This window comes from Temnothorax nylanderi, unplaced genomic scaffold, assembly GCF_030848795.1.
Source record: "Temnothorax nylanderi isolate EJ_2023f unplaced genomic scaffold, tnyl_v1.0 TNYL_tig0009_pilon, whole genome shotgun sequence".
Classification (NCBI taxonomy): Eukaryota; Metazoa; Arthropoda; class Insecta; order Hymenoptera; family Formicidae; genus Temnothorax; species Temnothorax nylanderi.
In genome coordinates, this window is record NW_027249071.1 from 216,393 (window position 1) to 241,376 (window position 24,984).

Here is a 24,984-nt window from a genome sequence, read left to right on the forward strand (position 1 = left end):
TTTATCTACTTGATTGTTTTACATTAGACGACTAGGGGGCCGGTTGTTCCAACCTATTGGTAAACTAACTAATAGTTAAATCACATGTCTATCTTCGTTTAATTTGAAGGAAAAACAAAGACACATATGTGATTTAACTATTAGTTAGTTCACCAACAGGTTGGAACAACCGGTCCTAGGAGACTATTGTATTAGATGAGACTTGCAGGATTTTGTTATCTCCGGGTGATTATTTCACGATCCGCTTTTATCAGCTCTAGATAATAGTACTAAACAGATTGGATTCGAGTATTTTGTTTCCTTCTGTATCGAATTTTTATCACGTATATTATCTGATAAAAGAAATTAATACATTTTCGGCTTCTCGTTTTGGTTTTTTTTTCCAAGGCTGTATTCCATATTTACAATATTTTAAAAGCTACACGCTCATGCCTCGTATAATTCATGTTAAAAATGACAATCCAATATACTATGTTACTGAGAAACTGGATTGCATAATAGATACAACTCCGAACGGTTGTATTTTCTGTGCAGTCATCATAATATATCGCCTAGGTTGAATGAAAAAAAAATGTTTAAATGACACAAGACATAATGTTTTTAAGTTATTATTAATATGTATTGAACTATTCGCACGCCATGTATATAATGGCAACATGACAATGCAACAAGTCAGGAGATTAATCAATGTTTATTGAATTCAATTGAGACCATTGCACGTTCGTCAAGTTGCGGCCAATAAAAGTTGTTAAAACATGATCGTTACATTCGTTGATCAATGATGAGAAAATGAGAGTGCTTATAAGTAATTATTGAAATAATTTCGAGTGTCCTGTTCTTGTCTAACGAATACAAATGTCAATTAATAAAATTATTAACGAAAATCCCGAGAACAGCAGCAATAATATAAAATTATATTTAATGATGTCAAAGTAAATCATATTAGCATTCTCTAGATTTTTTTTCTTTTAGAAAAAGGGGAGAGGAGAGAGAGAGAATGTAGACCCCATTTTTGAGATTATTATGCACTAAATCGTGAAATAAACCGAATTGGCATAACTTCTTAAAACCCATTTTTCATTACAACTTTTTTTATTGTATTACGAATCGAGACATATTTGTAAAATTAATGAACTATCATGATTGGTCTATATATATATGCTGTTGATAGGCTGTTGATAGGCTGTTGATAGGCTGAGGCCTAGATGGCCCAAAACTATTATACGTTTCTAGAAACTTCTAGAAAACCTCCCCCCTTAAGACGCGTAGGAAGTGGCGATGGGAAATGTTACATATGTCGTTTAATATATTATCGTCAAATTCCGCGGTGTTTACGATGAAAATAATGTCGAGCTAGGTATGTCACCGTAGTGTATGAATATGTCCATCAACACGACCGATGGCGATGGTGGGATCTAAACGACCGATCACCTTGACACTGACTTGGCAAAGGAGCTAATTCTGTCCGAACGAGGGGGGACCAGATGTGTTTATCGTGCAATAAGTCACACGTGAGCGATACCTACGCCGAACAATGACGGCGGGATGTTCGCCGGCACACACGTGGTGCCGTGATGTCACGGAATGACGAAGCGAATGCGCGGAATGACGTACCTCACGGCACATTGCACGGGTTCTTCCCCCGCGCGCTTAGATCCTCCAGATCGTCCGGATTACACGCGATTGACACGAATTCCAAGAGTGCGATGAATGACCGGCGACGCGACACGACGCGAGACGCGAGACGCGAGACTCTGCACGGCGCGCGGCCTTGCTTCTCCATAATCTTACCTTCGTGACGATCGTCGATTTCGAGGAGACGACAATCGTGGAATAAGAAAGTAATCCGATTACATATACGATTAATAATACGATACATTTCGCACGTAGACCATGTAGACCATATTATCAGCTACACGTAAGTGTGTAGTAGTTCTACTATAAATAACAAGCCAACTAAACTAGCACTAACTTCACTAATTAAAATTTCACAATTCTAATTTTAAGATAATATTTTTTACATATAAATAATAATTCTATTTTGAAAGTAATAAATAAGCAACGCGAGCACAACAAAGTTAAATAATTCATAAAAGTTCTTATTCTGTCACATTTCACGGTTTCAGTTAATATGACGTTCTAATCGTGAATACAAATTATTTAGAGCATGCTATTTTTAGAAGTATGCAAATAAAAGCCTCGTTACCTACAATACTTAGCACTACACGCTCCTTGTTGGAATTGTAAAGCAAGAAATGCTGCGGTAAACGAACTTTTTTAAGAAACTTCTCCATATGTATAGTTTTTTTCGCAGAATATTTATACATCTAACAGTGGTTATAAAAGAAATAAAAATTTTTTGTGTACAGATAATCTAACAGATTTGAGGAGAGACGTTAATTGCATCGCTAGAGACCCAAATTTATATGGCATATCCTATTAATAGAATGTAGAACGCTCCAACTTTGAAATAACTCTTATTTGAGAATTTTAAACAATTGTAATTTGACCTAAATTGTCCAACTAAATGCGGTTGCAATTTAACAGGCTATATATAACGTTTAACGATATGACTATATACGAAATGTAAATTAATTCGTCTATAAGCGAAGGTTTTAGTGGGGTAAGAACACTCCATTGAATCCGCATTTTTTATATTACCTACTCCAGAATTTTATTTTTTGCATTTGTACTCGTTTGTTTAATATCTCATTTTCTTTCTCGATTACTGCAAACTACACGCACCGTTTGAATTTCCCGATCCAAAATGATGCCGCGATCGGACCTATAACGCGTTACCGCGGTATACCTTGTACATTAAAAAATGTATGAATTCGAAATTGTACCGTGCGTCATGAATGATACACGAAATGATAATGTCATGTGTCAGCCAAGTAGACATAATTTCCAAACATTGGAAAATATTCGATCAAGCGCGCTTTCGGCGGGGGATTTGTCAGCGTTTGTTATAAATAATGCTTCGGTGGAGGCTCGTTCTATGTCGAGTTAACGTATAGCTTCATTAACGGATTATACCGTACCATAATTAGCTATTGCAAATTTGATTCGATAACGTAGTTTCTCCCTCCCCCGTCTCTCTCTTTCTGTCTCTCCACCCTCGATAAGCGATCATTTTGCCATTACACCGTCGGGAAAGCGAATCACGTCAAAAAATGGAATTGTGGCCAATCTATTTGTTTCATGATCATATTATCCGTACATTTATAGATTGCTTGTGAAAAAATCATATTGCAAACTCATTTACGAGTAAATCCCATCTTTTTTTTTCGCTAATCACGCTATTGAACCGTCTAGACTTCATATCAGCGTCTGATGGTAGAGAAATTAAACCACGTACCTGAATTTGTCAATGCAGTATAATCATTTAGATTTGGATAAAAGTGTCCAGCACATTTTCATGTTCGTTCTATTTCTTGCGCAAGCAAGAAGTATTTTCGCTATTGAATCGAAGAAATAAATTCACTGACTTAACTTAGTATATCGACTTTCAGGCAATTAGACTCTTGAAACGTCTAGATCTCACATTATCGTTAAACAAATCTGACGCACCGAGAATAAACGGTCTGCACTGAAAGGCATCGTACACAAAGGGTTTCATGTACGACGAGATAATAAAAGGGCCGCGATAAAAGTCGTTTTAACTACGCGAACAGATATATCTCTCTCTTGTCTGTTGAGCACTTCGCTTAATTTTCTGCACGATGCAAACGCGAATACCGGTTTGTTCCGCGGGATGTTTAGCGAACTGGCCTTCTTCCTTTTACCCCGTTGGTCGACTTCTATTTTTATGCATCGCCTAAGCTACGTCATTCGTCTTTGTGTCTTTGTGACTACGCAACTTGCGTCGCGCGGTCATGGAACTACTGAGTTGTTATGCAATATAAAACGGTCTCATGTATGTCGGGGACAAACATATAATGACATTTTTGAATGTAATTAACATAGATAAAAGAGAATTCTATAAAAAAGAAATATATAAGATGTGTTTGTTGCTATAAAAGTGTACGGAAAGAATATATGGTTTTGCTGAAGTATCTAAAAATTTAGCTAGATACAGATCTGAGAAAATAATTTTGTTGCACCATCAAAATAAATATAGTAGATCGCTGAAGTATGATGACGCTGTAAAAAATTTTGACATTTTAGTAATCAGCTTGAGTGTTTTACATAATTATTTTGATGGTGCAACAAAATTATTTTCAGATCTGTATCTAGCTAAATTTTTAAATACTTCAGCAATACCGTTTTTCTGTATAGCATACGTCATATATCTTTTAAATTCCTGAGACAGAGTCGGGCTTTTTTTCTTTAATGAATACAATTTTATAACATGAATTATGCAATAGAAATAGGAATTACCGATAAGATATTAAAATACGTAGAATTCTGAGGTTGAAAACCAGAAATAACGAGCCCGTTTATGTGATTCATGTTTAATCTGCAGCTTCATCATCAGCTACATCACTTAGGACGCCAGCTGCCCGATAAAAATTCCAATTCCTTGAAAGTCGATACCATATTTCCCAGATTGAGATAAATTATGACATCATAGATGACTACGGGGTTGTAATGTTGCAGCTGCTCCGCCGCGCCGATACGAAAGAAAAATCGTGCTTCCTGGTAGTTCCTAAGTGATTAAATGGCAGCATGTTTTCGCCTAAATTGCGCGAGGACGAGCGCGAGGAAATACTGGAACAATGATTAATACTTGGCGTTATTATTCCGATATTAGTAATTGCTCACGTTAAATTGTCTGAATTTACAATTTATTTTACTGATTATTTTCTTTTCTAGAAAAGCATTGCAAATATATTTCTTTTTTGACAATCCTTTTGCGTTAAGGTTTTGATTTAAATTCATAAAAGTTTTTTTTTTTAATTAAAAGAGAGATAATCATTCTTGAATCTATTTTATGCACAAACAGCAGGCGAGCTCACGAGAGACGCACTAAAAATTCTTATTTCTTCTTTTCGAGGAAGTGTTTAAATCTCGGCAGCACGAATGCCGAAATTCGCCACGATCACAGCGACTTGCGCCGATAAATTGCATTATATATTATATGGCACGCGGTAACACGCCTCTTCGATGCACCGACGTAAAGAGAGCAAGAATTTGGTTCCTTGTAGTCCGTAAATGGCCAGATTGCAGTGCTCAGAAATAAAAAGAAGACGGCGCGGCGCGGCGCGGCGCGGCGGTGGGAGATAAAAAGCAGGGGGGCTCAACGTTGCACCGTTCGTTACCGGAAACTTGGAATCGAGTCTTGAAACGGGTTCGGCTCGTCTCGTCTGCCAACATGGAGTGCTTCCCATTTACGTGTATAATTTGTTCCTCCCCTCGTCTCTTGAGGAAAGTGTCCTCCATACAAAAATTATAATTACCAAAGGGCATCTGTTTTCGCTTACAATTAGCAGAGCGTCCCTCGACACCGCGACACTCCATAAAAATAAGATGAACGAAAATTAACTTCAAAATAGAAGTTCACTTCTCTAATTAATTGTTTTCGCACGTTTTTATAGAGAAGGCGTTTTCATAAGAGACTGTTATAATATAATTATTGTCACCGTAAATTTAACGAGGTGTTATTAAAACATATATATATAATCTTCAAAAGTTTTCTACGTCAAATAGGAACGAGAGAAAAATATTTATATCAATATTCGCTCATATATTTATATAAGCGTTTTTTTTTATTTTTTATCTAAAACAGCTTAGTCCTGAAATATTTGCCTAAGAATTTCGGTAAAATTTTGTGTACCACTTGAAAAAGATACCTACAGGATGTTGATGCGCCGCGAAGAAATCTCGAGAGCCATTAATTAATCTCTTAAATTAACATCGAACGTTTCAGAGAGTCGGAAGTAATAACGAGTCGATTACGGTGAGTTTTCGAACGTCCGTACGGCAATTTTCAATAATTGCTTTGATCGAATAAACTTTTTGCTCCTCTTCCTCCGCCTCCTCCTCCTCTTCGTCCTCTTCCTCCTCCCACGCGACCGCCCGGCCACTCCGGTTTACTTCCATAATCGTTCTTGAAGATCCTTCAAACAAGCTTCGTAGTGAGCTTATGGCACAAAGTGTTGAAACTAGATTTCGCCGGCGATACTTCGTTAGGGAAAGACTTCAGCGCGGCGATGCCGCCCGCAACAATATACACTTTCGGCCGCGTAAAGCCCGCGTTAAATCAACGTCGGCGCGCAGTTAAGTGCAACTTCGGCCGTTTATAATCATTTTACGGCTTCTTTGTAGATTTATGGCGACTCCTTAAAAGTAAGCCGTACAACTGTACAGCTTACGCACGCGCATTAGCGTTATTGCAATATTGAAGAAGCATCTGGACAATTGCGATCGTCCGTGATACTATACCGAATGGAGTCGTGAGAATAGAGTAGAGTTTTGCGAAGCATATACCGCCTCGAGAAAATGCGAATAAGTATAGCATTATTATTTAGTTGTGAATTAACTCAAAGTACTCATTAACAGAACCGTGAACAGCGTTCTTGGTAATTAATAGATTGCAAGATAAAACGGCAAGAAAAAGAAATTCGTTCAAGGTTTCAGTCACGGGCTGTTAATGAAGATGGTAATTGCTTGTTGCTTTCTGCGGGGCAACGAAGGAAACCCCGATCGCTATAAATAAAACTGAATTAGAGCACTGCAGCATTGATAAATGTCGACTCTGATTTGATGCTTGTATTTCTCATGTAATGTAATTCCATTTACTTTCCATGACATTAAAGTATTGAGGATCGTTTTTACAAAACTTATCGCAAAATTACAGAATTTTCAAAGTTAAGGTATAATAAAATTACATATTTTGAAATGTAACTAAAAACTTATTGCGTTAATCATACTATGTTACAATTTGAAAACTTGCCTCATCAAATATGATTATTCGATACTAAAAATTGACATTAGATCTAAATGTGTTTTCTCGAAACTGTTAATTGAGCTTTTTATCGAATTTTGTAAAAAGAGACTTTTATTTGTACTGCAGTCCTAGAAATTCTAAGCTGTAAGATAGTAGATCTTCTTGGCAATACGGTCGTAAGAGGAAAATTCATTCAACGACCAGCCGGCAAGCGTTGATGAATGGATTATTGCGATGAGATTACAGTCAAACAGCAATTACTTAGACAGAGAACTAAAAGCTGATAGGATAAACTGTGGTCGTCGACTCGTAAGAATAACGAACAAGTCGTTTCGCTCTGCATTTAAGTGCCCGTATCTTTTGTCGCTCTCAGGTTCAGAAATTTTCGATTACAGACATCACCTGTGCGAAAATCGGAAAATAAGATAAATAAAATTTTGTATCGCTCGAAATTTTGCACGCCGCGAGAAAACCTTGGGAGATCTTTATACGCAGATATGTACCGACATATATAAATTATATTCCCCGCGAAATATATCGGCCCGAAACGCAATACTGTATTATGCATCGCATTATGCGTCTTAGGCAATGAAATATGGTCCTTGGGCAGTGGGATCCAGCATGATAACGGCGCCCGGCGAGATTTATGGTGGGCGTAATGCGTGATTAAAAGAATGTCTGGTCATATAGTCGCTCTCCGCGCGTCGCATCGCGTCGCGTCATCTGATTTAACCGGATAGAGACGGCCGTCCGTCACGCGATCTCAATTGTTCTACGCAGGATGCTAGCGTGTTAGGTAATAGGATATATTCGAAACACACACGACGACGACACATACGTGGGCAGATAGAGATAGAGTGGGACATATAGGTTATTTTCCAATCTGAACAACGCGTTGACCGACAATACTGGGCGTTATCGATCTCGCTCGCGCCGCGAGCCGAATTGCGGGCTCGATTGCGAGAGAAACAGATATCTGTCCACCTCAATAAACGATGCGCCGACAAGCCTTTTCAAAACGTTTTCTTACAATTCGGTATTCGATAGCGCAGGCTTGTCATACGATACAAAAGAAAAACCGGATGTTACACATATACATATAACACATACAGCAATAAAAATAAAATGATGTTATTGCGCGCTCTTAATTGCAAGAATCATTAGGAAATCCTGTTGTTTCGATCTTAGAACGATAGGAATGTACGATCGCAAAAATATCTGCGCGATCTTATTTTTCCTGCGCGCGACAATACTTGATAATTATAAAACGTTTTTCGCTCCTGTAATAAATATTTTTTATCGATTTGTTTTATATGAGGAAATAGATAAAGGCATGAAACTGGGAATAATCAAGTAATTATAATGAAATCTTGTATCGAAGTGAAATTTTAATACTGCCACATCTTAAAGATTTAACAAAAAAATTATATATGTCATCGATTATAATTTAGAGTAAAATAAATGTCTGATTTGTACGGGATATTATATTTATGTTGAAAGAAATTGTATTCCAATCAGTTAATTTATTTATTGTCTGCAATATAATATCCGAACATTGCTTTTGAGAAATATTTCTGAAATATATTCGTTAACGGAAAACTCGATAAATACTCGTTAATGAGAGTGAAACAATGCCATACAGAATTTTGTGAATGAATATTATTGTACACTGTATATGCATTATAAAAATCTTTCATATCGAGACCTAATTATCGCGCGACAAAATGCCGTAATTAGACATTTCAGTATGAAAAGCGCGTTGTTGCACAGTGAAATTTCCCGAAATCGCATTGTCTTCCGCGCATGCATTGTGTTTCGTTTATTTGTTATTTTTGCTGATCAATGAGATGCTCACGAAACGTATTACTGAAAGCTTGACAATAAAAAGAGCATTGGATTCTAGTTAATGATGTTGATTAATAATAATACCGTCTCATGATTATTAAATAATAATATAATCGGAATAAATCACGGAATAAAAATAGGATAAAAGAGCAATAAGTAACATATGTCTTTCAAAACATATATTACTCAAGTTGTATACCTACAATCATTATTTAAAAATTAATTTCTCTTTAGCGAATGTTAAATGAGACCGTATTTATTTTTGTTTTTAAATCGATTTTAAATCGAAAATATATTTTGAACTCAAGAGACGTGTCCATCTTCATTCTTGACATTTATCAAGACGCTTTATCAAGATTTTCTCCCAATAATTTAGTTCTAAAAAAAAGATGTAATTTCAGATTCGTGAAAAAAATCTGGCATTAACGGGAACATTTTTCTTATGCAGCTCGAAGATAAAGTACTTCGCGTAAGATGCAGTAATGGGTTTTGCCATACGTACAAAATTATACATCAGCGTTTACGCGATAATCGATAATTCCATATATTTCGCAATGCGGTTGAAACGTATTCCTCTTGCGCGGGAATTCGTGTCGCGCCGCGAAAAGGGGTAATGTCGATAGTATGGGTGATAAAATGCTGATACGAGGGCGGGTAGTTTCGTTTCTTTTGTGTGACATGCTGAGCGAGCGATCTACGATTCCTCGTAGCTGCTACCATTTACTTCCACGGAATTATGTGCAGAAAGATCGTTATGTGTTTCCACGAAACTATATTATGACGCCAATGATATATCATCATCGTGATACATACCTATGTTGTAATTTCATCGTATTATTGCTTTTATTGTAATTTCGTATTGTAATTTCACTGTATTATTGCTTTCATCGTTGCTATTATTGCTCTCTGGCAAATCAGGTCCAAAAAGTATATCTCATCTTTATTCAGTTTTTAATTTCTATCGTGCTTGTTTTAATATAGGAATTCATGAGAAATCCGCGATAAAAACAGCGGAGAATATAGATGAATCCATTATAAGCAGAAGTATGATAAACAAGTATGAAAATATTATAATAATGCTCTATCATCATCGATCATAATTTTCGCTGCGTAAAGATGAATAGATCCAAACTGATATTAATAAGCAACTCGTTTTTAGAGAACAGAAATTCACAAGGGAAAGAAATATTTCACAATTAATAATTTTTTAGAACACATTCAACGGGTAAATAATATTTTAAATATTTTAAATATAAAAATATATACAATAAAAAAATCTCACTTAGAAAACTAACAGTATCGTATACATTACCTGGTTTTTTGACGCTGTTCTTTGGACACCTCGGGAGATGCAGCGACGTCTCGCTGATGCGACGCGTAACCGCGATTCGCAATCCGTGACGATGTATCTTCCTCCGTCGGAAAAGGTAGATGCGCGATTTCTTTTTTATTTTCATTAAATTACAAAACGATCTCGGGGGGACGAAGAAAAAGTACTTATCCCGCGACATCCATCAAAAACAGCCACCTCCTTCCTCCTCCTCCTCCTCCCGCTACCCCGTGCAAATGGCAGTAAATAACGGCGGAAGCTCGCACGCCGAATCTCGATCTTGCCACGTGCCAGCCAACTCCGGCAGAAAGAATTTATGTGTTCGTGCATTGCTGTTATGGCCGCGCGCGCGAGACAGTCGACTGCGCGATCGTAAAGAAAGAGAAACCTTAAATCAAAAAGGGGCATCGCTCTTCGCCAATTGGCCGCTCGGCAACGTAACAACGGGCGGCGATAAATCCGACGAGGCACGAGCAAGAAAAAGAGTCCGATCGCGAGACATGCTTCTTTCTGCTCCAGGCGAAGAAATGCTGTCTCCCAGTTTCGTCCCCACGTACGCTTAAGACGCTATATCGTGAATCAATTAAAGAGATCGTTATCCATTATAATTATTAATGACAATGACGCAGTTGTTAACGCCGTTTGAGGATTGAAATTTTTATAGGCAAGAAATAAAATCTCCCAAAGATGTTTCGAGCTTCGAGATTTTATTTTTAATCTCCCCAGTTGTAGCAAGACACTGTAACAGTATTTATAATAATTAACACACTCGCGCGTCGCCGCCGCGACAACAAAGACTTGCGGTACAATATTCAATCATAATTCAGTCTGAAATTCGATTATTGCTATTTTATTCAACAACATATCTTTTTCATTTTTGTCTTTCTTTTTTTCTTTACTTCTTCGTCGTTTTTGCTCCGTTTATCTCTCTTTCTGCGGGCGTTGCGATGAAATTCTGAGAGGGGGTTTCTGTTTCAGAAGAGACGGCAACGATTGATTTTAAATAGATTATCGTAAGAGTATCTCGTTTGTGTGGTATGTATGTGTGCATATGTGTACGCGTGTCAGTGTGTCACGTGTATCTATATATATGTATATATAAGGTGTATTTACGTTCTTTTTTTTCCTCGTGTGTGTGTTGCATATATACATACATATATAGTTTGTTACAAGGCACAGGTAGCTTACACACTTATCTTTCCTTTCTTCACCGGTTTCACACCCTATGGTAATATCATGCACGCGCCCACGCACACTCAGTATTGCTTTTGCCATTCATTCGACAAACTACTAAATCGTATTTTTTTTTTCGCCGATCTCGCCGGTCGCGAATCGTCGCATTCGATTTCTGTTTTTTCGGCGGCGGCGTATACGTCCAGGATGATATTGGATAATGATGGCTCACATTTCTACAACAGCGCGAACATTGCAACCCGTCCAATTAGTTAACGTTGACGTCACAAACATATATACTTCGTAAAAATATATACAAATATTCGTGATCTGACGTTAAGAACTCATTATAATTGAGGATCGTAAGTAAACCGAAGGTGGAACGATCGTGAACAAAATGCGAAGCGTTCTTCGAAGAAAGGAAGAAATATTCGCAGAAAGATGACACCGCATCTGTTTCTTGATATCGAGAACTCCATCTCGGCGACGGAAGTCCGTAAAATGATTGTCCGTTGTGTAATCGCGAAATTACAGCAGGTTGAGCTGGTCGATTTAAAGCGTTCGCGGCATGATTCGCGACACATAATGCGAGATCTTAATGGACTCCGCTGAGCCGGGCGTTCGGCACGCGACGTGAGCGATCGATTCGATCATCAATTCGTATTGTCGGGACGATGTCGAGCAAGCGATTAAAGCCGGAGAGAAACGGCAGCCGAGGTGCCGGAAAATTGTGCGACCGTAAATGGCAGCGCGACGTGCTCGTTTCGCGCTCGCGCGCATGAAAAGGCCGACTCAGTATTCGTACTCGATAGAAATCGACGCGCGACATGTATTTGCAGTATAAGTTCGTTACACAGATCAAAACGGGATAAAGTCAATCTTTAACAAACTTTGTAAAACTTCATTTCGATATGAAAGATATCGTTTTATCGTGAGCGATTTTTCCTTTGTTCTTTCTCTTTGAAAATTGACTAAAATTAATTCGAGATTAAATTAATCCTCCGTCTGTATACGTTTTTTTTTTGCAATGTATACGTGGGTCTGTCACGTTCGACGCTATTTTTCCCTCAAAGTATTTTAAAAAATCTGAAAAAATTCATGAAACATCGCTCTACATTGTAGTTGACGATTTTATAGTCATTTTGATAAACATCGTTTATTTAATATTTTCTGGCAAGTTACGAGCAGATATAATTTTGGCTCGGACGCCGTAGACCCACGCATACAGACGGAGGATTAATTTTTCACTGCACCTGTATCGAAAATGTTAATCTTTGAAAGAGGACATGATTTTATACCGTTTATTATTATCGATAGAAACCTTTAAGCGGATTTTTACTATATTTGTTGTGTTTGTCGATCAATAGCTGTTCATTCCATTATTGATGCTGTTTCGGCATTTCCATGAACATACCGTATTCAGTAAACAGACTTTCCGATTGTTCATCTGACCTGGATTCGGTTCCGGTTCGGTAAATCGCTGGGAGAACCGCTTGCGTGGCAGGAATTGTCGACCGATCGTCGCCGCTTTACTTCGACAATTCGCCTAAGCAAATGAGGTTTAGACTACGAGGAAGTATGCAAATTCAAAGCGATCATGTATCCAGTTTCCTCCCGTCGCGCCAATGGCGAAACTTCTTAACGAGCTCGCAAGGGATTATCTAACCCGAAAATTAGGCGATCCGATTTCCCATTTATATCTTCATATCGTTTCACAAATCAATTAGATATGACAGTGGCTCGAGGAGAGACATATAACCGAAATATCAGAGCTGTTATATTCAGAGACAAAAAAATAAACTTATAATAAAAACGGTGTACTAATGTTACAGAATATTAAAAATATTAAAATCAGAATAAATAATGCACTGTTTCGTTCTCTTATGTCACTTTCAGGTATTGTGTGTCTCTCCTCTTCGATTCCAAGTTTCGAAATATTCCGTTAAAAAAGTTAAAAAGTCATGCAATTATAATGCTCCATCGCCGTTATTCCGATGAAATGGGATCTGCCTTCAGCGGCAATTTTAAACTCGCGTTACAACACATTTGTCGAAATTTCGCATTAATATCAGAATAGTCTTCGATTCCATTTCAACTATTCGCGTCGGATAATCCGATTCGATCTCATTCTCGAATTCGAGTGTGCGAGAATAAAATACCAGGCGATAATGGTGTTCCCCTTTTTACACATTGCCCCGCGGTTTTTCGCGCTCGTTTCACGAACGTGCGTTTTCTTGGACGCATTATACGCGCATCAGTAACCTGTTCTAATTGCACCACCCTGTGCCCCACGATATTAAAAATTAGCGATTGCTTCTTGGGTTTTCATGCTGATCTCGTAACGTGAGCATTCGACTATCGTTCAACAGTCTCAAATAAAATCATTATTGCTTTATTTCCATAAATTATGAACTAAATCTTGATTATCCGCAAGAACGTTTATATTAAGTTTATTGTGCTGATATTGCTTAACGTACATATATATATATATATATATGAGAAAAACTTATACAAAAAGGAAAAAAGCATCATCTGTTTTGTGTAAGTCTTTTTGCTCGTATCGCTTAAATATAAATAAATATAGTTTCGAATCAAATACCTAATAATATGAGAAAATGATTTTATCCCTTATCGATGAAAAGCTCGAACAAAAGTCATTTTTGAGATCAGTACGAGGAAACCAATCGGGAATCAATTCGATGCGAGAACATTCAATATTATTCGAAATAGCGTAATTGCATCTCGCGCACGCATCCGCAGCGTGTTGTACATTCGGGGTGAGCCGTTGCTGAGGGTGTAGCGGAAGTTATTCCTGTCGTTGTTCGGATAAGAACGAGGGTGGGTAGGATAGAGGGGAGGGCAGGGGACGAATCTAACCGCGTGTCTCGTCGGGGGACGGAACGGCGGATTGATCCGATAGAACTTGGATTGCTCGTCGAGGGATGATTGTCCCTTGATTGAAAACGTCCTCGAATCGACGGAGGGTGCGACTATGCTGTACTCGAGGAAGGAAGGTGCGGCGCCGCGTGTCCCGGGTTTGCGAAAGCCTCGGCGGCGACGCGCAGCTATGTATTCCGCATGTTCTGAGAACGCATTTTTTATATTGACCTCCGTAGGGCAAAGTTGCGCTCTATATATGGTAGGGTCCACATTTGGTAAGTGGAGCCGTGATGGCAACTAATCCATTTCTGTCTTATCTTCCTGACTTTCGCGTTTATAAAGAAAGATCACGATCGTCCGTCGGGAATACATTTCTTTTAGGTAGGGATAACGAGAAACGGTAAGAATCACTTTGGATCGTTATTTCTAATAACATTGGGACAAGCAGAGATGGATTTCATCGATATATGAATATCTTTCTAGTAGCAATTTTTTGTCGTTACGTCACTGTATACGTAATAAATGAAATTGAATGGAGAACATTAAGAATATTTCTTTCACTCTGCGGTGTATGCCAAGAGTTCATCGGCTAACTCTCTGGTATGATCGGGCAAGTTGGGAGAACTATTTTAGGTGGCACGCAGCAAATGCGAAGATCAGAATTTAGCGCGAAATTAGAAAAGGCTCGCCCGCTTTCGTCTCTCTCTCTCTCTCTTTCTCTCTCTCTCTCGCTCTACGGAGAGTTAAATCCACAGCACAATAACGCTCAAGAACTTTCCGGCATTCGGGGCCGTGAAAAACGCGAGCTATCAGTGAGCCGCATTTTTCTTCCCCTCCCCTTCCCCCCGCTTGTACTCCCGTAATCGAGACGCATCGAGGCTCTCATCCCCGCACACGCGGGAGTCGTTACCTCCTACAGATTGGGGGAAGTTTCGCTGTTTTTCCCATATGGCACCGGAAGCACTCTAATCTCCGGACGACGACGATTTTCCAGTCGTGGACGTCGCTCGCGCGCGTGCGTCTCCCATCGCTGACAGGACCGACACAAAGTGATGACTTTTCAAAATCTAAAACTAATTCTTTTTTTTTTTTAACGAGAACGCACTCAAGCAAAAATTTTAAAGAAAATATATATTCTACTTCATATTTTTTCTACAATAAATAACTACGTTATGATACGACAGTTAATATTAATATAATTGTTAATGTCTATAGTTACACAGTAAAAAATTTTGTGTCAATGGAAGTCCACTCTCAATTTTGTGTTAAAATAACACGATAAATGAGTTATTTTAACACAAAATTGAGAGTGGACTTCCATTGACACAAAATTTTTTACTGTGTATAATATTATTAATATTGTGCGTTTTGCCAGTTAAAAATTTTCTATTTAAAATAAAAGGGTATGTAAGAATTTGTTCAAATTCTCAAAAAAGATTTGGATCTGCCACACGATGGCTGAGGCTGTTGATGCAACATATGCAACATAGATTCACCCTTGCGGCGGTCCTGACGGATGGATCGTTTCTGATAACGAAGGACGCTGATACGCGATGCGGAGCCGTCGCCGCGGACCGGATATCTTGATACATCCCCCGTTTTTCGTAGGCCGGATGTGCGTATGATTCGCGAAGGGAAATAAGCACGGAATTGTTTTCGAACGACCGTGTACGGGCGGGATTTTATCGGAGTATCGATCCTGGAGGGGCGCGGGAAGTCGACGAATCTACAATATTTCCGGAAGCTATGAAATAAAGCGTCGTGCGTTTAGCGATATCGGAGTCATAACCGTAAATATATTTATGGCGATATAAATTGCAAGCTCGCGAGCATGCTCGTTGCTTTTTTCACTCTTTTTTTTAAGGGGGAAAACCGGAAATCGTTTTTCGTATTTCGCTGCGCCGTCTTTCAATCGAGAAATGATAACTAGTGATAATAATAGCAACAATGAGATCTTTATTTAACAGGAAATCAGATTTAATAACGTTGAAAACGATATATATGTCTCTTAAGCATCTATTCTTGATATGTTCTATGATGGAAACAAGAGCGATATAAATATCACATAACGTAAAAATATCACATAACGTAAAATTAACAGAATAGCGAAGCGACATTTCACACAATTATTTCTATCCAATGTTTTAATATGTATTCAAATCTTGTTCATAAATAAATTAGATCGGTTATTTTGGAAATATATCTAGAATTTTTAGTCCAGAAAAATACAAATAGTTCACAAAAAAATTTATTTATTTTCGAATGTATGATCATCTAATAAAGACAGAATGCAATAGCTAAAAATAAGAAAAATAATTCTGAGAAATGGGATTCAAATAACGCAGAAAGATAGCTAGAAGTTAATTTGAAGATTAATAACCAATAAGACAGATTCGATCGAAAGGCAGTGATATGAAGGAGAGTCAATAGTTTAATTTAAAGGCTCTGATTATTTGTTCTAAGATTAAAGGAACATGAACTTATGGCGCGTATGAAAACAACGTCATCTGGATAATATAAACGTGATATTTATATATTTCAGAAATAACACATTTTTCTTCAATTGAATCTCTTCAACTTACGAGTTTATCTGGCCGCTGCCAAAACGGCTGATTTGATTTATTAAAGCAGGGTTGATGATCCCGCGTACTCGAAGCGTCCGTTTGTCACGAGGCCAACTTCGTCGCGAGTTGTTTGCCCGGGACGTATCCCAAATCTCTCGGGTGACACAGTCGGTGGCAGGGGCGATCTTAAGAATGAGAACATAATCCGCGGCGCGGAAGAGCAATATACCGCGCGCGGAGTACTCGCGCCGACACGGAAGTAATCCGATAATCCTATCAGACGAGCTTCCATAAAATCGTTAATCGTCGGTACGCCGCCGCCGCCGACTCGGACGGCTGACGCACGCGGCGCTTTGTTGTAATCCCGGTTCGGTATTCACATCGGTTTCGAAAGCCACATCCGCACGGTGCGGTGAAATCAACCGCGCACAACTCGTTCGCGAGAGGCGCGTCTTACATCCGGGAGATTGTTGTAACAAACGAGTTTCATCGAGCGGTGCTTCGAACGAAAATACTGACGTTAGTTGTTACGAATAACTTTCGGGCTTGTTCCGCTGAACGGAGCTATCCGCCAAAAAAGAGGTTTCAACAACTCTCTCCTCCGAGTTACATGAAGTCAATGTTTCCTCAGCGAAAATGAATTGTCGATGCTTCTTTCAAAATTTTGCATATTTAAATTCCAGGATAAAAAACGGACGAAAAAAAAACAGAAGGAACAATTGTTCTTATAAATCGAAGTTCAACGATTTCTTCGGAAGAAGAAAGGTAGATTTGATCAGATTTGATTTCGACTTATTATGTGAAATTTCCACTTGCATCTCGTCTGTGGCAAATATTTTATACAAACGTAAATCCCACTGTGATAGGACAAAAATCAAGCGAACAGCGCGCTCAAATAAAGTACGAATTTTCTCCCGGGAGCGGACGGTTCGTTTGCAATTTTCTGCTGGTGGTTGTCTAATCTATCGAAAACAACAACGAGAGCGAGGAGAATGTTTCTGTTTCTCATTAGCGACTCCATTAGCGGAATGCTCGCGCACGATATTAGGGCGCAATGTAAATTGGTAGGATTAAATGCATCGGACGATTGCATCAATCTCATTAAATGCCGCGCATAATGTTTGGCAAGAGAGGGAGAGGGCGAAAGAGAAAGAGAGGGAGATAGAGAAAGAGCGAATCGAGCGGATCGAGTCGGTCGGGGTTAGTAACGATGTTTGGGGATGCTCCGATAATTATTGAATCCCTCGACGTTGTTTGCGTCAGATAAATCGAAAATAATAGAATATTCGAGCGTTTGCCCAGTTACGTTCTCGCATCTTCCGTTCTCGAAACCCGGTTATTTTTATCGTTGAAAATTCTACGACATTATGTAAAATTCGCAAAGTTTTCCCCTTACAGGAATCACAATTTGCGATCGATGATTCGAATATTTTAGTTTCGTTCATTATTGCGGTATCTTCCTCTCTGCAATAATAATGTCGATATGAGATCGCGAATCCTTGGAGATGATAAGCATAGCTCAAGGACGAGTCGTTCTAAGACGCTCGCTTTCGAATGTCAATCGTGAGGGTAAGTTAAAAAGTGAAGAGCGCGCGTAGAAATGTTCGAATAACCATTTTCATTCTTTAGTACCGTCCGTTCCGCTCTTCTCTTTGTCATCAGCTTTGCTTAATCTGATTATTGCATACATTCCATAGCTTCGCATATAGCGGGGATCATGAAAGCAAACAAAAATGTATAGGAACAAAATATATACGATTGAAATATGGACATAGGGACAGATGGGATAATTAAAAAAAAAATCGCGGACTCGGAATTTAAATGATTTCGGGTGTGATCATCCGCGTTCTAACAACGCTCTAAAAAATATAAACATTTATTCTTACGCTGACCGCGATATAGCGGATAGCAAACAATTGATACTCCGATTGACAACACAGTTATACATGATATGATCTAATTCAGAGCTATTTGAGCGATTTCATCAAAATTCTAAAAATTTTAATTAATATGGAGAGGCTTCGAGTGATTCTCGGATCATGCTGATCTTCCGTACAGAATTTTACGAATTCGTCGAATTAACCCTTAAAGTACAATTAAAAACGGTATCTTATTCGGTAAAAGATAAAGTGTATTTGTTCTAGAAACTTGAAAGTATGTTTATGAATTTTTAGAGATTTCTTGAACCACTTTAAATAAGTGAAAAAGTGGTCGGACCCGAAATACCCAAGTTTTGTACTGTAAGGGTTGAAGAATCGTGTGTAACTATTTCGTTGTTTAAGCTCGCGAGAATTAACATTAAAAAATTGAGAAAATTTAATTCAGATTAATTTTTTCAAATTTCTAGAAAAAGATAGAGTGTAAATTGCTATCGAACTCTTGCTTTTTCGCAGTCGCACGCTCCGTCGATATGAGACTTTTAGCTATCGCGGAAGCCGCGTCGTCTCGTTAGACGCGAGATTGACGATCGGGCCTCATCAGGATTGTAACGCACGTGATTCGTGACCGCGGGGCACCTGGATCAGACCTGATTGCTGTTCACAATGAGCTTATTATCCCTAAGAAGCTAGAGAAATCTTAACGGCTAGACCCGATATTAACATACTACTTCATATACGCTATATATATGTATACGCTGCGCTCGTAGGTACAGTATGGCTTCTAATGCTGATAACTGCTAAGTGTCCTAAGTAGCCTAAGTCCTACTTGTTGGTGAAAAATGAGAACGCGCGCTGCTCGCCCGCATGGCACGAGCTTCGCGCTACCTCGCAATTGTTGTGCGCACTGACAATAATATCTTCACGGTATACCACTCTCGTCGAGAGAGAGGTCAACGAAAATCGATCGGTCCCTCTCTTCTGAGAACCCTGAAAACGGAGACACTTGCCGCCCGATGAAGTGCGTTGTCCGAGAGGATCCTTGAGTAGGCGTGAAATAACATGCGACGCTTAACGATCCTGACGATCGACTAAGGCAAGGTTGGGATAAATAACGCAAATAACGCGATGGATCGATGGAAATCCTCGTGAAACGTCGGTCACCGTTGGCTGGTCAGCGTTGCGAAGCAATTTCGATCGAGATCGACGAGAGAAAGAACAAAAATAATTGGACGCGCGGATGAACGAACGGCGAATGACGGCTCGATGAGATTTTCATCGCATCCGTTGAGTTTCTCGCTTCCTTCTCAAGAATCGATCTCGCCGACGTCGTTGATTGATTAAACCAAAATCCGACTGAAAAATCTTAGTGGCGTAGAAATTACGTACGACGCGATTGAAAAAGTGCTAAAATAGCAATTGGCTTTTTCCTATAATTCACTCTTTTTTCATGCCCCCCCCCCAGCCCCTCCTACTCTTTCATTCCAATTTTCTCTTTCATTTTCGCACGGACACATACACACGCGCTTTAGTTCTCACTCACACACTCTTTCTGTTGCTCCTATAACTTCCCCTTTGTTTGTCTCTTCCTTCTACTATCTCTCGTCACTCGATTACAGCTTAATTATTACAAAGATGGTTGTACAATAATATATATAATATAGACTCTGTATTAGTTACAATAATATCGTAGCGTCCTACACCGTCGCGTCTGGCCTTCTTCTGTCGTCATTAATCACGAAAATCGAAACCGATTGAGTTCCTTCTTCGAGTTATAACGCCTTCACGCTCGATTCTAAGCGCAACACATCCGCCTCGTTATCACCGTTCTCGAGCGTTTCTGTTGCCACGTAAATGTATGTATCCGCGTGCGTGTGTGTGTGTGTGTGTGTACGTCTTTTGTATACATGTTTCGTGTATCTTTATTGCTTATTGCTTAACATTAACGTTCGCGCCGAGCGGGTCACCACCGAAGAGATATCCGTCCGCGGGCATCCCATCGTTAATTAAGCTAATCGATTGCTCATAGGAGACAAAGACCTCGGCGTCACCACCGCACATTTAACGTTAAAGGCAAGTTCTCCCCCCCCCCCCCGAGACTTGACGGTGACATCGCACGCGATCTTTATCCTCGACGAATAAAAACTTAGGATCAGGCGGGGGTTGCATTTGCGCGTCGCGTCTAACGAGATGCTAATGAAGCGAAAATATAGATCAAAGGATCACACCCGTGTCTGCCTCGCGCGCGCGGAGGGACGCGTCGCGTCGTGCGATTTCCTCGGCGGATTTCCCCTCTCGACGCATGAATAAAGAAAAATGTGGTGAGCCGTGTGAGCCCCGAGGAAGAGAGAACACCGGTGTACCATGGTGTGACATCCAGAACGGAGCCCCTATAGTCTCGTTCAATAATCTCTTGACCTTCTTTAATCCTCGGCTGGTTCGCGGGGTGAAATAATATTACGCATTTGTTTCTTATCGGCTAGAGGACTCCGCCATGCTAATTAATCAAGAGTCACTGTCCTCATTCCCGTTCGTCGCTCAGCTAAAAACCGCTCTCGCTCGGCTAGCTCGTCCCGGGGAGGACGAGCGACTCACCCGCGATCCATTTCCCTTCATCCTTCGCGTCGTCACTTCACAGAACAAATTCGGGGATCCGCCTCGATCCGTCGAAAAACGACAGCGTGTATTTATTTGTAATTAATCGATATTAATTATTATATACGCGTATCGTCGATTAACTCGGTACTTATTGAGTCCGAGAATGAGCAAAGAAATGAGCGTACGCGCGCCCGGCGAAGAAAATATTTACCGAGTAAATGCTTCTTCATCTCTTTCTCTCTTTTTTTTTGCACTTATCGAGGATATAGTCTCTCTTTCGTAGTAGTCATCCTTTTCTGTCCGTTCCTAAAAAGTAAACGATCGTCGCGTCTTATCGGCTAGAACGAGAGGACTCCGGGACGATCGATCCCACGTGGGCGAATCGCGGTCCTTCGTCCTCGACCGAGGTCGACCGCGTCGTTCGTCGCGATACCGATCGTGATATGGCCAAACCATAGAAATCGCCTAAACAACTTCGTCAACTTCCGCCCGACCTCAATCTTAGTGCCTACGCGCTACGTCCGGTAAAAAAATCTACTGGCCAGGGAAAACTCACGCTCAACGAGCCCGCGCTCTCTCTCTCTCTCTCTCTCTCTCTCTCTCTCTCTCTCTTTCTCTCTCTCTCGATCGCTTCGATCGCGCAATACGCCGCCGATGTCCCTTCGATGCCTGTCTCTTCCTGCGAGATCGTGCGTGTCGAAGTCGTCGCGAAAATCCAACTTTCTTTTCGGATCTTCCGTCGATTCTTCGTAAGATGATCCTTCGTGCGATCCTGTCGTCCGTCATTCGTTACTCCTTATCCGTTTCATCGACGACGCGGCTGCGCCTCTTCGGCCTCGGAACGACGATCGCGCGAACGCGAGTTTTTCCTGACAGCTCGAAGAAACTAACAGGAGCTACGAGCACGATTGTCTAAATCGGTCGATAAGCTCCCCTTTTCTCCCCGCATCTCTCTCATTCACGGTCTAAGATCGCATTCATCTGCAACTTTACGCGCGCGCTCGGATCGATCGAGCCACGGCCGATCACTTTGTCGCGAATATTCTTTATAACGATCTCACTGAGTGTCCGACACCGCGTTTGAGTCTGATTTTTTAAATTGATTTCGAATAATCGCGCTTTCGATTAGAATCACCTGAATATCGCGGCGACTGCTGTCAGCAGAACGATCGTCAGGTACGTCGATCGGCCGATCTGTCCGCCGTTCGCTTCCATGCACTGGCCTGCAACGATAGAAGTGATTTGCAATTTTTACTATCTTTGTGCGTGTACACTTACATGCGAGATAGAAGCGTGTTTAGCTTCTCAGCTAAACGGCATTTATTTAGTTAGGGTTAGTCAACCTTAACATCCATCTCTCATACATGTAAACGAAAAATATTTTTACAAGTACGTGCTAAATATTTTCCTCGAAAATATACGTACTGAATGTAACATTACATGTAGTTGTACTGTATAAAATCAATCTCGAAACTTTTGAATCTATAGGCTTCTTAGCAAAATACAACATTCTACTCTAGCATATTTAACGATATCGTCGATATCGAAATTAATTATCTCAATGTCTTTTTATAAATTAATATGTTTTTTCCTCTAATTATGATCAGTGTAAATGTTACAATAGTGGTTTAAAATCCAAGGTAATGATAATAAAGGCAATATCTTCCATACAGCATAATAACATTCGATTGGACCGAAATCGAGGCCGCTAGTAAAACACGCGAATGGTATAATTAATGTTAGGATAATATATGTTTAACGTAATATATTTAACGGTTATTTCGCGCCCACGAGATAGCCTTAGGTCCAGTGACACATAACTCAGCGTTTATCAACGCGCTGTCGCAGTCTATTTGTCACAGAGAGCTACGCGAATGTCGCGCTAGATTATGCGTGGCTGTCACGCGCTCTCCGCGACGAGATTTCGAGCGGCGCGGCGCAATGGATGACAATCGCTGACTCTGCGATTTCGATTGGATGGCACGGCGTTCACGTCACGGGGAAGTTATTGGTATACTGAACGTTTTGCGAAAAGACGGAGAATCTCGTCACGGTTTCCTGGTCGGGCATAGCTACGAGTTTGCCAAGTCCCCGTGATATCAAAAATTTGCCCATATTGATATGAAATTTACATTTATCATTTATTTAATAGACATCAAGCAACTTGTCTTAACTTATATATAATTTCTCTTTCTTTGACAATCCGAATGTTAAAATAAATTTCTGTGGGCGAGTTGGATAATGGAACAAACTTTACAATTTAAAATGAGTATGTATGTGGAGAATTTTATTATATTTTATGTTTGATGCATAAGAACAATGAGATAAAAATCTATTAAATGATCAATATTATAGCTTTAAAAATAAATAATTAAATAAAATTTTGCATTACTTTTGTAATTAAATTTCGATACTTTCTGCATTTGGATAACAAATATTTAATAAAGTATTGGCGAATTTAAAATTATCATCTATGCTTTTTTAACGTAATATTGTCAGATATAATTACGTTGCGTGTACTCGTGTCTAGTGTTCTCGGATTAATGCTAATCCGGGGGATGAAATAGCGCAGCGACGGAAAGCGAAAGGGTTGACGGAGGTTGCCACTTACCGGTGCTGGTAGCGTTGAAGGCCAACATCGGCGCAGGCGGTGGGATGCCCCTCTGACACGCTATGTGGCTGGCAGTCAAACTGACAACTCCGCCGCTCTCTTTGTACATGAAGCACAGTCTACGGCTATTCCTGTAGGGCTGCGCCCTGTTGTTCTCGCTGTTCGGCCACGCTGTTCTGCGCGCCAACGGGGTGGCGATCACGAACTGCGTGCCCTCGGCGTCGAACCATCTACCGTGGCAGGAATAGGCTGGAAGGCAAAGAGAGAGAGCACGGGGCTGAGCAGAGGTTCTTCGCGAAACACGGGAGGGTTGGGTTAGAGAAAGTTTCGGGATAATAACAGTCGCGGGCGCGCGGGGGAGGGTTGGCGTCTCGACGGCCGTTACCCTTCGAGTGCCATTATTTCCCCCCCTCGAAATAAACTTCGACGGTGTCGAGGGTCGAGAGGATATTCCACGGGACTGGGAAGCGCGAAGGGAAGGGAGGCGAGGAGCGGACATGCCTCGCGGTTCTTTCAAACATTCAGGCATTTCGATCTTGATGCGGAATCGCGGCAGGGGAGCGCGCTCGAGTATCATTTCGACCGTCGTAATGAAGTTACGACATTACCGGGATTGATAAACGGGGAGCGCAAGAGTTTCGGGCTCGATAAGAGGCGCGCGCGTTAATATCGTCGCTTTAACGCTGAAAGGCACGAAATTCGTCATACTGTCTCGGGATAATATTTTCGTAAGCGCGATAAACGTTGCGTCGTTGATGAGCTTTATTGCTAACACTGACTTAATTAATATCAATGCAAATTTCCTGAGAAGACACTTTGTGATTATTTGATGGACGGCTGTTATCTCTTATCTCAGAGCGGAGTTTTTCTGGATAGATGATAATCTTTCTTTCTTGTATAAAAAAAGAGACTGAGAAAAAGGCGAAAATACCGTTTAACCATGCACGTTCTCTCTGTTTTTAAACTGTCATCAATCATGTTTTTTATATCTATTTAATTGATATTAATGGTGGAGGTTACGAAGAAGTTTCATTATAAAGATTTTTTTTTCCTTAAAAAATATTTATCTTTTATATCTACTATTATTTCAAATTTATTGAGTCATTTATTTACAAATCCTTTGAAACCGTGATTTTTTAAATTTAGAATCAACGTTTTTCTTAGCAAAAATACAGAATTAAAAAAAAACATTTTGGAAGAGATGCGAAGAAATAGTA

The 24,984-nt window shown here is 39.9% G+C and overlaps 1 protein-coding gene and 1 long non-coding RNA gene across 3 annotated transcripts in view; one reads left to right on the plus strand and one right to left on the minus strand.

The window, feature by feature from the left end:
- Nucleotides 1-24,984, plus strand: part of LOC139786220 (uncharacterized) — a 181,391-nt gene that overhangs the window by 17,674 nt on the left and 138,733 nt on the right. The gene's annotated exons all lie outside the window — the stretch shown is intronic.
- The window catches only part of LOC139786170 (uncharacterized), a 244,763-nt gene continuing 235,832 nt past the window's right edge, over nt 16,054-24,984 (minus strand). For both annotated transcript variants that reach the window (XM_071725327.1, XM_071725320.1), the window contains exons 11-12: nt 23,768-24,016; nt 16,054-22,379 (exon numbers count right to left, since the gene is read on the minus strand). In XM_071725327.1, the coding sequence (XP_071581428.1) occupies nt 22,288-22,379; nt 23,768-24,016 (341 nt within the window). In that variant the 3' untranslated portion in view covers nt 16,054-22,287. The remainder of the gene's footprint in view (nt 22,380-23,767; nt 24,017-24,984) is intronic.